The following is a 13701-nucleotide window of genomic DNA, read 5'->3' on the forward strand; positions in this document are numbered from 1 at the left end:
ACAATCGTGATATTTTTACATTTTAGTTAAATTATTAAGTTAATAACCGAGGACTGACATACGCAAACTCATACAGTGCAATGTAACGCTAAAAGCAGCAAAATGGCGCACAATGTGACGTATATGTTAGGCGACTATAAACACTGCTCGTGATTGGTTAAGCTCACTGTCCACTCAAGCAATTCTTATTCTAGGGAGTTTTGCGCATTGCTTTGTTGCACCTTGGTTGAAAGGTATCGCAGCGAATACTAATGATCTGCTTCAGTAAGTGGGTAAGTTCTCATTTGAGAGTGTAAAACTACTTTTTATACTTAATTGACAGACCATAGGCTATGTCTGGGCATGGACATGGACATGGACACGGACACGGACACGGGTGTTGTGAAGATGATCATGAACCTGCGGAACGTGGGGTGGAGTATGGATTGTACACACGCATTGACCTAGAAAAGCTGCAGTGTCTCAATGAGAGCCGAGATGGAGACGGTAAACTGGTGTTCAAACCATGGGATCAGCGCACAGATAGGGAAAAGGTATGTAACTCGTGTAACACATGTAACACCATGCTTTTAGTCCAGGGAGAAACTGATCAGGAGAAAAGTTGGATCAGGTGTGCAGTCTTTAGAGCTCTCTCATCTCGACCCATCCCAGGAGGATCCGTTGCATATATATATATATATGTGTATGTATGTATGTATGTATGTATGTGTGTGTGTTTGTGTATGTATATATATGCACAGTATGTATATACATATATGGATGTTTATCAGAATCAGAACAAGGAATTTGGTTCCAGCTGTTAGTGCAGACATAAATAACACTATACTGTACAAGACAATACAGACTATGAGATACAACCTAGACAGTATGAGTATTAAATATGAATACAGAATATCACTTCTCAGTTATGTACATAAAGTGTGAGAAGTGCATGGTAGTGCAAATAACAGTGCAATATTATGCTTTTGTACAATATACAGCAGCGGTAGTGTTTGTAACGTATACGGATGATGTGATGAGTGACAGTCCTGATAATGCAGTACTTATAGATATGAAGCAGGGAATATAATTATGGTGAGTTGTTAATCAGGGTGATTGTCTGGGGAAAGAAACTGTTCCTGTGTCTGGCAGTTTTGGTAAACAAATTCTGTAACACCTTCCAGAAGGGAGGAGCTGAAAGAGGTTGTGTCCAAGGTGCGAAGGGTCAGTAGTGATTTTTCCTGACCAGTTTCTGGTTCTTATATCGTACAAGTCCTGGGGGGTGGGCAGGGGGACACCAATTATTTTTTCTGCTGTTTTTACTGTGCGTTGCAGTCTGTTCCTGTCCTGTTTTGTTGCTGCTCCAAACCAGATGGTGATGGATGTGCACTGGACAGATTAAATGACAGCAGTGTAGAACTGCATCAGCAGCTCCTGTGGCACTTCCTTAATTGACGTAGAAAGTACATCCTCTGCTGGGCCTTTTTGAGAATGGAGTTTATGTCGGACTCCCATTTCAGGTCTTGGGAAATGGTAGTGCCCAGAAACTTGAAGGATTCCACAAATGATACGGGGCTGTTGGATATTGTGAGGTGTGTGTGTGTGTGTGTTGAGGGGTCTTTCCTAAAGTCCACTATCATCTCCACAGTTTTGAGGGTGTTTAGCTCTAGGCTGTTTTGACTGCACCATAGCACCACCCGCTTCACCTTCTGCTGGTATGCAGAGTCATCGTCATATTGGATGAGACCGATGAGCATAGTATCATCTGCACATTTCAGGAGTTTAACTATTGGGTCACTTGAAGTGCAGTATAGAGGAGAGGACACATCCCTAAGGAGCACCAGTGCTAATTGTCCGAATACTGGAGGTAACACCTCCCAGTCTCACCTGTTGTTTCCTGCCTGTCAGGAAGCTGGTGATAAGATAAGATCACTGACAGATGGAAGTGAGCTTTAGGAGTTTGGAGTGGAGAATTTACAGAATTATTATATTAAAAGCTGTACTGAAGTCGACAAAGAGAATCCAGGCATATGTACCTGGGCAGTCAAGGTGTTGCAGAATGTAGTGCAGTCCAATGTTGACTGTGTCATCCACTGATCTGTTTGCTCCAGCATCTGTTCTGTTACAGTCTTTATGTGAGCCAATACCAGCTGCTTAATGGTCTTCATGACGACAGATAGAGCGACAGGCCTGTAGTCATTCAGTCCAGTGATAGAGGGTTTCTTGGGGACTGGGAGGATTTTCTTGTCTTCTGTCTCAGAAAATGTCAATTCACATCCTCTTCACAAATAGTGAGTGCAACTTGAGTGCAGGGAGGAGTTGTTAAAGGGGTTCCCAGAGGTGTGATGGGGCAGTCATTGGGGTGGGTTGGATGGGAGGTGTGAAGATATTGTTCTCAAACATATATGTATGTGTGTGTGTGTGTGTGTGTGTGTGTGTGTGTGTGTGTGTGTGTGTGTGTGTGTGTACATATATTACATATTACATATACACACATACACACCCACACTACAAAACTCTACAGGTGAATGGGGTATTTCCTTTTAAACAGTTAGATATCTTAACCACTCTTAACCAGTTGACTACTATCATTTTTAGAAGAATTCTTTTTAAATAATGTACATTTATTGAGGCAAGTAATTAAGGTTTTGTCTTATTAAAAAAAGTACATTATCAGTTTCAGAGATTTTAATTTGTATTGTCATGTAGTTTTTTAGCGTATCTACAAAATTTACAAAATAAATAATAAATATATAATGAAATAATAAAAACAATAATAAATATTTTTTAATAATAATAAACATTTTAAACCGTATACGGTGTTCTGTAAATTAGTTATGCACTGCCACCCTGACTCCCTGCTTCAAATGTAAAAGCAAATCATGACCTTCAAGTGGACTTTGATTAAAAATGTAAATAAATAAATAAAGATAAATTGAGTCTTTTGATGATGTTAGAACATAAATACGTGTTACAGTGAGATGACATTCTCAACAGAAGGGCAGTTACAGAAAAGTTTGGTGGTATTTCTTTTTGTTGTTGTTTTAGAAAATACTGTGCACTATTTCTCAGTATATAAAACAGAAAGTTTTTCATATATATAAAGACAAGCTTAGATAGATGCTTGTGCGTAGACAAATACAGCGATATTTGATATTTATTTTTACAAATGTAGAGAAAACTTTACAAATGCAATTTATCTAAATCCCTAAAAATGATTGACATACCTGTAGCATCGTGCTGAATACGACATAAACAAGAAGTATTTAAAGTATGTAAAATATTATCTGTAACTGTATTCTGTTTGGATGTAAAATACGATTGACAAACAAACACTGAAGTTAATGAATCTCATTTCTTTATTTTTTAGTCACAAATGCATCCAATCAACTTGTCTGTCACTTTAAATACTTCACTATGTAGTGAATAGGTTGTGGTGTCAGATATTTCCCAGATATTTCTCTGCCAGCTGGTAAAGTAGAGACTTGTCAAATTCACTACACTAATAATTCCTCTTCTTAAACCAAAAAGGTTTAAGGCTTGCTATTCCACATACTGTTTGCTGACTGACATTACTCGAAAGCCACTGTGACCTGGTGTTTTTAAAAAAGCCATTCAGCCTGTTTTTTGTTTCCCAAAATGCAGTTTGTTTAATAGAGTATTTGACTAATCTATGATCATTTCTGTTATTTCTAGTTTGTAGAGAGTGATGCTGATGAGGAACTCCTGTTCAATATCCCGTGAGACAGTCATTCTGCTTTCTCTCACATAAGTGCTGCAATCATAGTTTATGTCCAACATGTATGGACTAGCTTCCCTTTGTTTTTGTCGTGATTTTTGTTCGTCTTACTTGTTTTGTCAGGTTTACAGGAAGTGTAAAGCTGAAGGGGATTATCCTTTCTGGAGAAGATGATGCCTCCCACCCAGCTGAAATAAGACTGTAAGTGAAGTATATTTTATCTGTGTCTTGTCTTGAAATTCATTTCTATATTGTTAATGCAGATTACAATATCTCTGTGCAGGTACAAGAACATACCGCAGATGTCATTTGATGATATAAGCAGAGAGCCAGACCAAGCATTTCGTCTTAACAGGGATCCACTGGCTGAACTTGAGTATCCAACTAAGTAGGTTTCTGAGTGAATATAAAAATAATACACTGACTTATTTTTAATCTTGTCCAGTGTGATAACCATTTTAAAAATGGTTTTTCTTTTCCTTCTTCTTTGTTTACAGGATTGCACGCTTTTCTAACGTCCAGCACTTATCTATTCATATTCCTCGAAACTTTGGAGCTGATTCTACTCGTGTGTACTACATTGGACTTCGGGGAGAATATGCTCAGGTATTCACTTGGCTCTAGGAGATCCCTTAATGAAGGAAGAATTAGTAATAGTTTTTGGTGCATACATGCAAATAATATATACCATAGCCAAATAGTAAGAAAATCAAGTAAGAAAATATTTTCAATTAAATTCAAGTTTATTTGTATAGCGCTTTTGACATTGTAGATCTATAGATGTCTCAGGATTCTCACAGAGTCGGCCTCATCTCAGTGGAGGTCCAAAATCTTTATTTCAGTTGGATCATCGTATGTGGGTCAAACCACCCTTGTCAAAACACCTTAAGCATTTGCCCCAAATAGGGAGCTTTTTTATGGAGACAAATATAACAATTACTGTAATGGATCGTATATGTTTGAACATAAATCAAATAAGGTTTTTAATATGGTTACAAACATACTTTAAATCTAGTTTCAGAATTGCTGTTTTTTTGTTTTTGTTTGTTTTTTTGCAGGCTCACAGACATGAAGTGACCATCTGTAACTATGAGGCAGCAGCAAATCCAGCAGATCATAAATTGGAAGCTATTACTCCACAGACACACTTCATTTCATGATGAATCATGTGAGCTTGAGTTGTTTGAGTTGAGAGCGAATAGGTGTGGATGAATTTTGATATTAATGAGATATTAATTCCATCACAGATATACTTTAAGAATAGAAACATGTTGTACATGTTTTGAGTGGAATGGTGATTGCCCATGAACGTTTGTTCAGTTGAAACTTTTGTGTGCCAATAAATATTCATAAATGAGGAAAAAAACTTTTGTCTACTTTGAATTAATTCAAATGGTTTTGATGCAACCTTAAAAATAAGTACATATGATAACAAGCATATATGCTACTTCACAGCTCCATGCTCCCTGGTTTGATCTTGAGTTCATGCTACTTGTATATAGAATATATATGTATATTCTCTCAGTGTCTGAGATTTTCCTCCTCCCTCCCAACACATGCACATGTTGAGTAAATTAGTTGTGTGATTGGTCAGTAAAAATGTGTACATGGTGTATGGTCCGGTATGCATTCCTGCCTCACCCACAGTGTTTTTGGGATATGCTCCTGATCCTCAGCCCTAATCCGGGATAAAACACTTACTAAAGATAAAGTGAGTGAGTGATGAATGGTAGATAAGATATTTCCTGGAAAATAATGAGCGAGTGAATAAATGAATGAGTGAGTGAGTGAATGAGTTAATTAGAGAATGAGTGAGTGATGTGTAAGTGAGTGATAAATGAGTGAGTGATGAATGAGAGTGATGAATAACTGTAGTTTAGACTTCTTAATATTATATATATATATATCTATCAACTACTAAGTATTTGGTATTTGTAAGTAACTATAATAGAAGTATGAATGCTTTGCATATAAACGTTTTGTAGTTTATACAAAGTACAAAAATACAGATTGTTCCCATCTTTTCGCCCTATTTGGAGGGGTGGGTGTGTGCGCGCGCGCGCTGGCGCTGGCTGTGACATGGCGAGTTTTCCCCGCCCATCTCCGGCACAAGCAGCGGAAGTTCCGTTGTGACCCGGGATAGCAAGCGGTAAGTGTATGGATTTACAAGGCTGGGCCTTCATTTCTATTTATCTTTTTTAATTAATCGTAACCAAGAAACGTTGTAATAAACAGTTCGAATCGGAGCATTTGTGATTGTTGAACCGAGGCGGCAGCTCGGCTCCTGAGCTAATGCTAATGAGGCTAGCTAATGCTAATGAAGCTAAAGGATTAGCCAAACAATACAGCCAGCTAGCTGCATGTATCACTCTCTGGGCTCTGTGGAAGAATATGGTGCTGACTGGTTAAGCAGGATTAAGCTGATTATTTGTGGTGATTATGACTGTTAGCTACCTGAACAATTAAGCTGGGCTGCTGTATAGATGAATGAGTCAGGATGATTACTTCTCCCCACCCCGTGGTTTTCCAGTCTATTCTTCTTCCTCTTAGTCTGAATAGCAAATGAAGTAAGGCTCAAGGCGTCGCACACGTCGCTCTTTATTTAATAATAATTAATTATCTAAGAATTTTAGTCTAATATCGGTGAATCGAGGCTATAATTTTGCATGTGATGTGAATAGTGACTGTACCTGAGGCCCAAATATACATCTGGTAAAAAAGGTACTGATAATTATTCTATACAGTTATTATATACTGTGCTGTTTGGGGGTGTTGATGGTTTCTTTTGTTTTGTTGCACTATAGTTATAATGACTGGATCTTTCAGGAATTGTCCGAAATCTATTTTCAGATTTGGAAAGGTCTAATGAAAAAATAAAATGTTGTAAAAGGCTGTAAAGCTTTACACACTCCTTGATTAAGACACTTTCTCTTATTCATACCACATTGAAAGCTTTTGATTTTCATGAGTGTTCATGACATGAACAGAATCAAACAAACAAACAAAAAAAAAAAACAGTGAAAAAGGTCTCAAAAAGCCTAAAAGGTCACCTGCATGGACTGGTGATTAGAAGACGTCTGAATTTTGCTTAGATGATTCATACTTCAGAATCAGAATCTGTATGTAGTAAAGAACCAAAGTGTGAACGCAATCTCTTATTTTATTGTCTGAATATCTTTGTATTTTAAGATCCAAATGAGTTCTGTTTCATCGATGTAACCATTAAATAATCATTTTTAAAAACAAACAAAAAAATTTCACAATCGGCAGCTTGTTTTATCGTATATAATTTAAGTCAGCTGAAGTCTCGTGATAGCAGAGATGTGACTAAAGCAGCTCACAGATGGGTTTGTGTTGCTCTCAGACTTAAAAGCTGTTAAAGTGGCATGTAGTCTCCTTTGTGTGCTTTTTATGTGCCTGCAAAGAAAAGTTTAATGCTAGCGCTTAACCAATATATATTGAGTGTACTGACAAATTTAAAATATCAGCGATTTTATCTCATATGTTCAATTCATTCTATAATCATGTCTAAGCAGATATTGACCTCTGTTTTAGTTTTCCGCTAGTGCTATTAAACAAAACAGGCAAGCTTTACTAGCTTGGACAGTCAAAATATTTGCCTTATTTCCATGATGGATTTACATCCTGAAGACTCGCTTGTGTAACTGTTCAGAAAGCCTGGATTTATGTCCAAGGTTTACACATTAACTGCTTTCCGCTTTACTTATTAGCACTTTAAGTATTGCATTTCTCTTGTCTGTTTAAATAGTTATGAGGAATACTAAATATGTAGACTGTTCTGTTCATGGACTCAAGTTAATTAACTCCCAATCTGCTGAGTAAATGCATTGGGAACATTTTCTGTTTTCTGTCTATATCCCCCTACATCGTGCCAGAGCTGTATTACCTCTAATATAAAAATTTCTGAATGTTTTCTGAAAGCACCCTTCCAGTGTATGTGTGGCAACAACATGTCTGTGCCGCTGCTTGCCGAGGCTGTGACCATATCTGGGACAGAGAAGGAGACTGCTGCGGTGAGAGACTGAAAGAGAAAATATATTTCATGCTTAGACATATGATTTGAGAATACTGAATATTTATCTGACTGTTTAACCTGGGGTGAAGTATTTTGGCTCTGATATGAGGAAAAGAACGACAATTATTTCACTTCTTTTTATTTTTTTAATTCGGGTTTCACTTTTGTTTATAGATGTGTTAGTTCATGTAGATTTACACATTTGGCTTTAACTAAACCACCTTGGACAAAAATCTAAACACCCCGCCTTCAGCAGCTGAAGGATACATGTTTTTAATCAGAGACTTGGAATGGCAGTTGTATGAGCTGAACATTTGTACCTGATAACCTGGCAGATCTCTCGAGCTTTTCAATGTTACACATTTAGACATTCCTTTTTTTTTTTTTCTCACCACAGGTAATCTTCCTTCATGGTCTTGGTGATACTGGGTGAGTTCTGATTTGTGCCTCTGTCTAAAAAAGAAGACCCACGTTGGTTGACAGTTAAACTGTATATCGAATACATATAGTATTAAAGCATAAGTCATGTAGACATTGATTAAAATGGGGAAAAGTATTATTGTTTTGACTTTAATTGTTAAACCATTGTGTAGAATAAGACATGCATGACATGTTACACATTTATGACCAGCTGTGTTACTAAAATTGTCACTTTTTTAGGCATGGCTGGGCTGATGCCATGACATCCATTAGACTGCCCTACATAAAGTACATCTGCCCACATGCGTAGGTATCTTGATATATACAAGCACTTTGCTGGAGGATTTTATATATTTACTGTTAGTTACAAAGTGATTTGTTTATTCCTATAGACCCAGAATCCCAGTTACACTCAATATGAAAATGACCATGCCATCATGGTAAGACATTTTCTAATCGTAATAACAGTAAGGTTCGAATATTTCTATAGAAAGCTTTCTGTCGACTTGTGTGCAGTAACGGGAGTTTTTTTTTTAGGTTTGACCTGATGGGTCTAACACCAGAAGCTCCAGAGGATGAGGCCGGCATTAAGAGAGCAGCAGAAAACAGTAAGTAACAAATGAAAGCATAACAGGCAAAAACTCACATGTTGAAGAATAATTGTTGTTTAACAGTTGAATTGATTTGATGGTTGGATTTGCTCCCGAAACATCACATTTTTAGAATTACCATAAAATAATTTGATGATACAGTATTCTGACCAAAGATTTATTTTCTTTTTCTTGTAAAGTCAAGGCCATTATTGACCACGAGACAAAAAATGGTATACCTTCTAACCGTATTCTCCTCGGTGGATTCTCTCAGGTGAGACAAATGCCTGTCTGTCCCAGAATATTTCCCATATAGAAATATAGGTCAAATCAATTTTTATTTGTCACATACACATACATACAGAGGTATTTTCTGGAATTTTGTATTCGTGTTTTTTTTTGTTTGTGAATTTACATCCAGTCTCTAGTAGTGTTTTGTTTTTTTATTTGAAAGTCTTTTGCATTCTTTGTTTCACTAGGGTGGAGCGCTATCACTGTACACCGCTCTCACCTCTCAGCAGAAGCTAGCAGGTGTAGTGGCTCTAAGTTGTTGGCTACCACTTCATAAGACCTTTCCACAGGTAAGAGCTTAGAGTTTTTGTGTGTGTGTTTGTGTGTGAGGTACAAGTGTGATTGTGTTGAGTGTTTTGTAAACATTTATTTTTATTTAATTCGTGTTTTTTTTTTTTATAGTCATATGCTCAGATTTTATGGATGTAGATATAGATCAGTAAAAACAAAATGTATTTTTTATGGTCCACACTGTCATTCATGCATTAAACTTGTGTATACTAATCGGGTCAGATTAAACATGGATAGTGTTGTTGCGGTTATCAGGAGAGAGTATGTCTACCATGTTTATTCTTCTAGACTCTTTATCTCTTATTTCAGCATTTGATAGGAGCTACTCTCATGTGTTTAAAGAGGAAATCAGATCTGGCATTTTTAGGTGTAGCCTTAATGCATCCCATGTGAACAAGCTTGTGGATGTTGTTGCTTCATTAGGCAGCAAGTGGCAGTGCAAACAAGGATATCCCCATTCTGCAATGTCATGGTGAGATGGACCCGATGATTCCATCGCATTTTGGGGCCATGACGGCTGAGAAGCTCAAGACCATTGTGTCCCCACAGAAAGTCACTTTCCGCACCTACCCAGGGCTCATGCACAGCTCCTGCCCTCAGGTGAGTCTTCTCAGGTGATGTGTACTGTAAACAGCAGATCTGCTACTTTTAAAGTGCTCTGATAAATTTTGAACACAGTTTTGAAGTTTGATTTTCATGTACACTATAATTTTCTTACAGAAACATAATACACTAAGTCCAACAGCAGCCTTTGTGCACTAGTCAACTAGTTGGGAGTTTTGCCATTTGTAGTTATTTGAATAGTGGACTCTTAAATCCCCTAAAATTTCAAATTCAAATGAAGTAACCCAGGAGGAAGTCATAACCTACTTACGTTCATCAAGTCCCAGCAGTTTTAGAAGTTTTTTGTAGTAATATGCTATAGATGTACTTCTGGTAATGCTCTCTTGGTCTATGTGGGTTTGTGCGCAGGAGATGTCAGCCGTGAAGGAATTCATTGAGAAGCAATTGCCCCGAATCTGACCTTACTGTGACCCTTAGTCAACAACCTCTCACCTCTGACCTGCCATTCTCCCACAAGGAAACAGCCATAAGGGTCCCCTATTTCACACACACATACATACACAGCACACACACACATGCATACACAGCACACACACACATGCATACACAGCACACACACACATGCATACACAGCACACACACACATACATACACAGCACACACACACATACATACACATACATACACAGCACACGCACTCTCTCTCACACACACACAGACATACATTCACACTTGCAAACAGAGGCATACTCATCTCTCTGTACAAAATGTGAAGACGTCCCTTCATTGGTGTTTCATGCCTTGCTTTGTAAATTCATATTCAAATAATGGACAGTAAATTGAGATTCTGTGTCATTGTACATGATGTAATGTTCAGTGCACACACATTAACGGTCAACACATTTACTCAGTAGTACCCCACCATATTTGGGAGAATTGCTGCCTTTCATTTAACATTCCCATCAACACTGAAATGCTAAACCATTTTTCTGCACATTTTATTCTCCCTCTCTTTCTGTCCCTCCCTTCCCCTGCTCCCCTCCTCTCACACGTGCTTTACGATGAGAGCATTGTTCTGCTACACTGTAACTGCTGCCGTCTGGAGTGACTCATGCCACACTGTACTGCATGCTGCTCTCAGTCCATGATGGCAGGGAAGGAGGAGAAGCACCATGCTACCTCCTGGTGCTCTGGTTTACGCTGAATATTTTCTTTTGGGTTTGATACAATTGAAATAAAACCTAACAAAACTGCTGAAATAAACCAAATGAATGAACTATGTCAATTTTCCATCATGCTTTGTTTTTTAAGAGAATCATTCATGTATTTAATGAATTTTGATTAGAAAGGCTGCTTGCAACTGTACCATATATTACTACGCCTAATAGGTCAGGAACAGAGTATTTAGCATAGCCATGATTTTTTTAACAAGAAACGTAAAACTCAGTCATGGTGCATTTTTCGAAAAGTGGGAAAAGCTGTATTGTATATTATTAGTGTACATCACTCCAGGTGGCATCATCTCAAATCCCTGTGTACAAAAGTATTTTCCAATTACTACATTTTTCCTTGACCACCAGATGAAATAAAGCCACTGCTGGGGATTTGTGCAGCAAAAACAAATGCAAAACCTGATCTCTTGGTGGTAGGGTTCAGCTGTCATGCATGTTCATCTGATTTTATCTCTGATTGTGGCATTTTATGGTGGGGTAATGGGGAAGATCATTCGTTCATTATCTGCATAAATATTACACTTCGCCAGGTTAAAATGTGAAAGGTCAGGGTTACAAAGGCTGAACAACAGCAAATGCAACATGTGTAGTTTGTCTTTAATCAAATAACAAAAGGAACTTTACTAGGATCCATAAATTAATTGCATTCGACATGGTTTACAAACTTCAAACATGGTTCATCTCTATGTCTCATTATTTTATGTAATTTTAAACATTTAAAGCAGCTTAAATTAAATCTAACAACAGATTGTTGTTTGAATGTTATTTCTCACTTGTAGTTTGATGCTTTTCACCACTTTATCTTAATAGTATTACTTAATTAATTATGACTTTTTCTCTCAAGTCCTGTGTTTTTTGGCTTCTGCTTTCATACTGGCCTATCTGCATTTAGCAACCCCCTTTTTTTGCAGTAACAACTATTAGTAACAATTGGTTCAAATCAGTAGTGTGTATGGGGTCTCAAGGCTTGTTGTCAGTGAGAATGTGGTGTGCCCAGGCTGTGCTTGCTGAGCAAAAACTTTTAAAAATGTGGGTGAAACAGTGAACTTATCTAAGGGTGTTTTCCTCTTGAGTTGTACTGTAATCATTAGTTGATGTTTTATCATTTGTGCTAATTTTCAAAATTATGTTGTACTTTGTCATCTGTGTCTTTATTTTATTGAATGTGCTGAGGGACAGTTAGTTCTTTAATATTTTCCCTAGACACTTGTATGTGGAATAAATAATGCAAACTGCAGCAATATAATAGTCTTGAAGTTTTTTTGTCTTTCTTTGTGCTGTTATACATGCTCAGAATAATATATGCAAGCGAAACAGACTGGGATTGTGTACTGTGTATTCACAGCTAAACACAAAATCACATCTACTTATGAATAGATTTTACTGTACTGAAGCTCTTTGCAAATGATTGCAACTGCATCAATATAAATGATTTTGTAGTTGTTCAGGGAATTGTTCTGTGTATTCATGTGTTTATATCTAACAGAAATCAGATCATTACTGGAACAATTGAGCAAATTACTGGGTCCTAATTGCACAAATCTTCCTAGAATACTTAAGAATTAAAATTACTATCTTCTAATTATGGGAGATTATTCATAATTGCAAAACTCCTAGTGGCACCTTATGAGACCAAGATAGACATCCCATTGTTCAAAAGTATATCCCATTACTATTTTCACTCAATACAGCCTTTCTAAGCTCTTCATCAGCATATTGTATTAAATAAATAGAGGAAGTCAGTGCGTTACGATATGAAGGAAAGAAAAGAACGTCAATTGCTTCTGTAATATTTACTTTGAAAACAGCTGGGCACAGAATGCAGATTTAGTCATTGTAAATAACCCAAGGAACAGCTTAGATCCAAGGTCAGCAGTGAAGAGAAAATAAGCTCTAAAAAATTATGCATGCTCCTATTTTATTACTTATCCACCAAAAATGCAGACTTGGAAGTGTTACACAACTGTGTGGACTTGATTAGTGCCGCTCCTCAGGAGTGTAAAAGTGACTACACCTCACAATGGTCACAATGAGGGTCAGCAATTACAGATTGCTGTAATTACAATTACAGCAATTACTTGATAAGCAAAATAAATCCATGCTACAGAGAGATGTGAAAACAAATCGGGGGGAAAATATGCTCAAGGCAGCATTATGTGTTCTAAAGTACTCAGTACTCAGAACATCTTTTTTTGGATGGTTACTGGTTGTAATAATACAAAGATGTGTGTACTACTTTTGCTTACACTGCCAGCATTATTTCACAAGAAATATGTGTAATTTCCTGTTCCTCAGTAGCAAGGGGGCAGTTACTGGATCATGATTTTAAACAGCAACTTACCATGAATGTAAATAAAATGAATAAGACCTTTCTTTAATGGTCAGGGGAAACTTCATAGAGTGGTCTAACAGTGTGGACCTAAATAAAAAATTAGCGTCTTCCCTGGAGTTCTTAGTCGAGCCTGCCACTTATCAGCCAATCAAAAAAAAGAGGCTACACAATAGAATTGTTCAGCATCATCCTAGTTCACCCACAGAGGAAACCACTGGAGCTGCAAG

The 13701-nt window shown here is 37.3% G+C and overlaps 2 protein-coding genes across 4 annotated transcripts; both read left to right on the forward strand.

Moving 5' to 3' along the window:
• The first annotated feature begins 84 nt into the window (after positions 1–84).
• On the forward strand, positions 85–5084 carry pithd1 (PITH (C-terminal proteasome-interacting domain of thioredoxin-like) domain containing 1). Its single transcript, XM_027175901.2, has 7 exons — positions 85–233; positions 323–533; positions 3676–3719; positions 3842–3919; positions 4002–4106; positions 4216–4324; positions 4777–5084. The coding sequence occupies exons 2-7, from the start codon at positions 333–335 to the stop codon at positions 4876–4878; spliced, it is 639 nt and encodes a 212-aa protein (XP_027031702.2). The 5' UTR covers positions 85–233; positions 323–332; the 3' UTR covers positions 4879–5084.
• A 649-nt stretch (positions 5085–5733) lies between these two features.
• On the forward strand, positions 5734–11791 carry lypla2 (lysophospholipase 2). Of its 3 annotated transcripts, none has more exons than XM_027175928.2 (10): positions 5734–5867; positions 7661–7752; positions 8152–8183; positions 8415–8480; positions 8567–8614; positions 8712–8782; positions 8965–9038; positions 9244–9345; positions 9770–9946; positions 10319–11791. In XM_027175928.2, the coding sequence occupies exons 2-10, from the start codon at positions 7675–7677 to the stop codon at positions 10367–10369; spliced, it is 699 nt and encodes a 232-aa protein (XP_027031729.1). In that variant the 5' UTR covers positions 5734–5867; positions 7661–7674; the 3' UTR covers positions 10370–11791. The 3 variants fall into 3 exon arrangements, with proteins under 3 accessions (XP_027031729.1, XP_027031731.1, XP_027031730.1); XM_027175930.2 differs by lacking the exon at positions 5734–5867 and adding an exon at positions 6261–6285; XM_027175929.2 differs by lacking the exon at positions 5734–5867 and adding an exon at positions 6300–6439.
• Positions 11792–13701: the final 1910 nt, after the last annotated feature.

This window comes from Tachysurus fulvidraco, chromosome 24, assembly GCF_022655615.1.
Source record: "Tachysurus fulvidraco isolate hzauxx_2018 chromosome 24, HZAU_PFXX_2.0, whole genome shotgun sequence".
Classification (NCBI taxonomy): Eukaryota; Metazoa; Chordata; class Actinopteri; order Siluriformes; family Bagridae; genus Tachysurus; species Tachysurus fulvidraco.

Excerpts from the sequence above, each read along its gene's own strand:
- lypla2 (XM_027175928.2), top strand. The coding sequence starts at position 7,675 with ATGTGTGGCAACAACATGTCTGTGCCGCTGCTTGCCGAGGCTGTGACC. Across the intron at positions 9,039-9,243 it reads TCCTCGGTGGATTCTCTCAG|GGTGGAGCGCTATCACTGTA; the intron begins GTGAGACAAATG and ends TTGTTTCACTAG. Across the intron at positions 9,947-10,318 it reads TGCACAGCTCCTGCCCTCAG|GAGATGTCAGCCGTGAAGGA; the intron begins GTGAGTCTTCTC and ends GTTTGTGCGCAG.
- pithd1 (XM_027175901.2), top strand. The coding sequence starts at position 333 with ATGTCTGGGCATGGACATGGACATGGACACGGACACGGACACGGGTGT. Across the intron at positions 3,920-4,001 it reads CACCCAGCTGAAATAAGACT|GTACAAGAACATACCGCAGA; the intron begins GTAAGTGAAGTA and ends ATCTCTGTGCAG. Across the intron at positions 4,107-4,215 it reads GAACTTGAGTATCCAACTAA|GATTGCACGCTTTTCTAACG; the intron begins GTAGGTTTCTGA and ends CTTTGTTTACAG.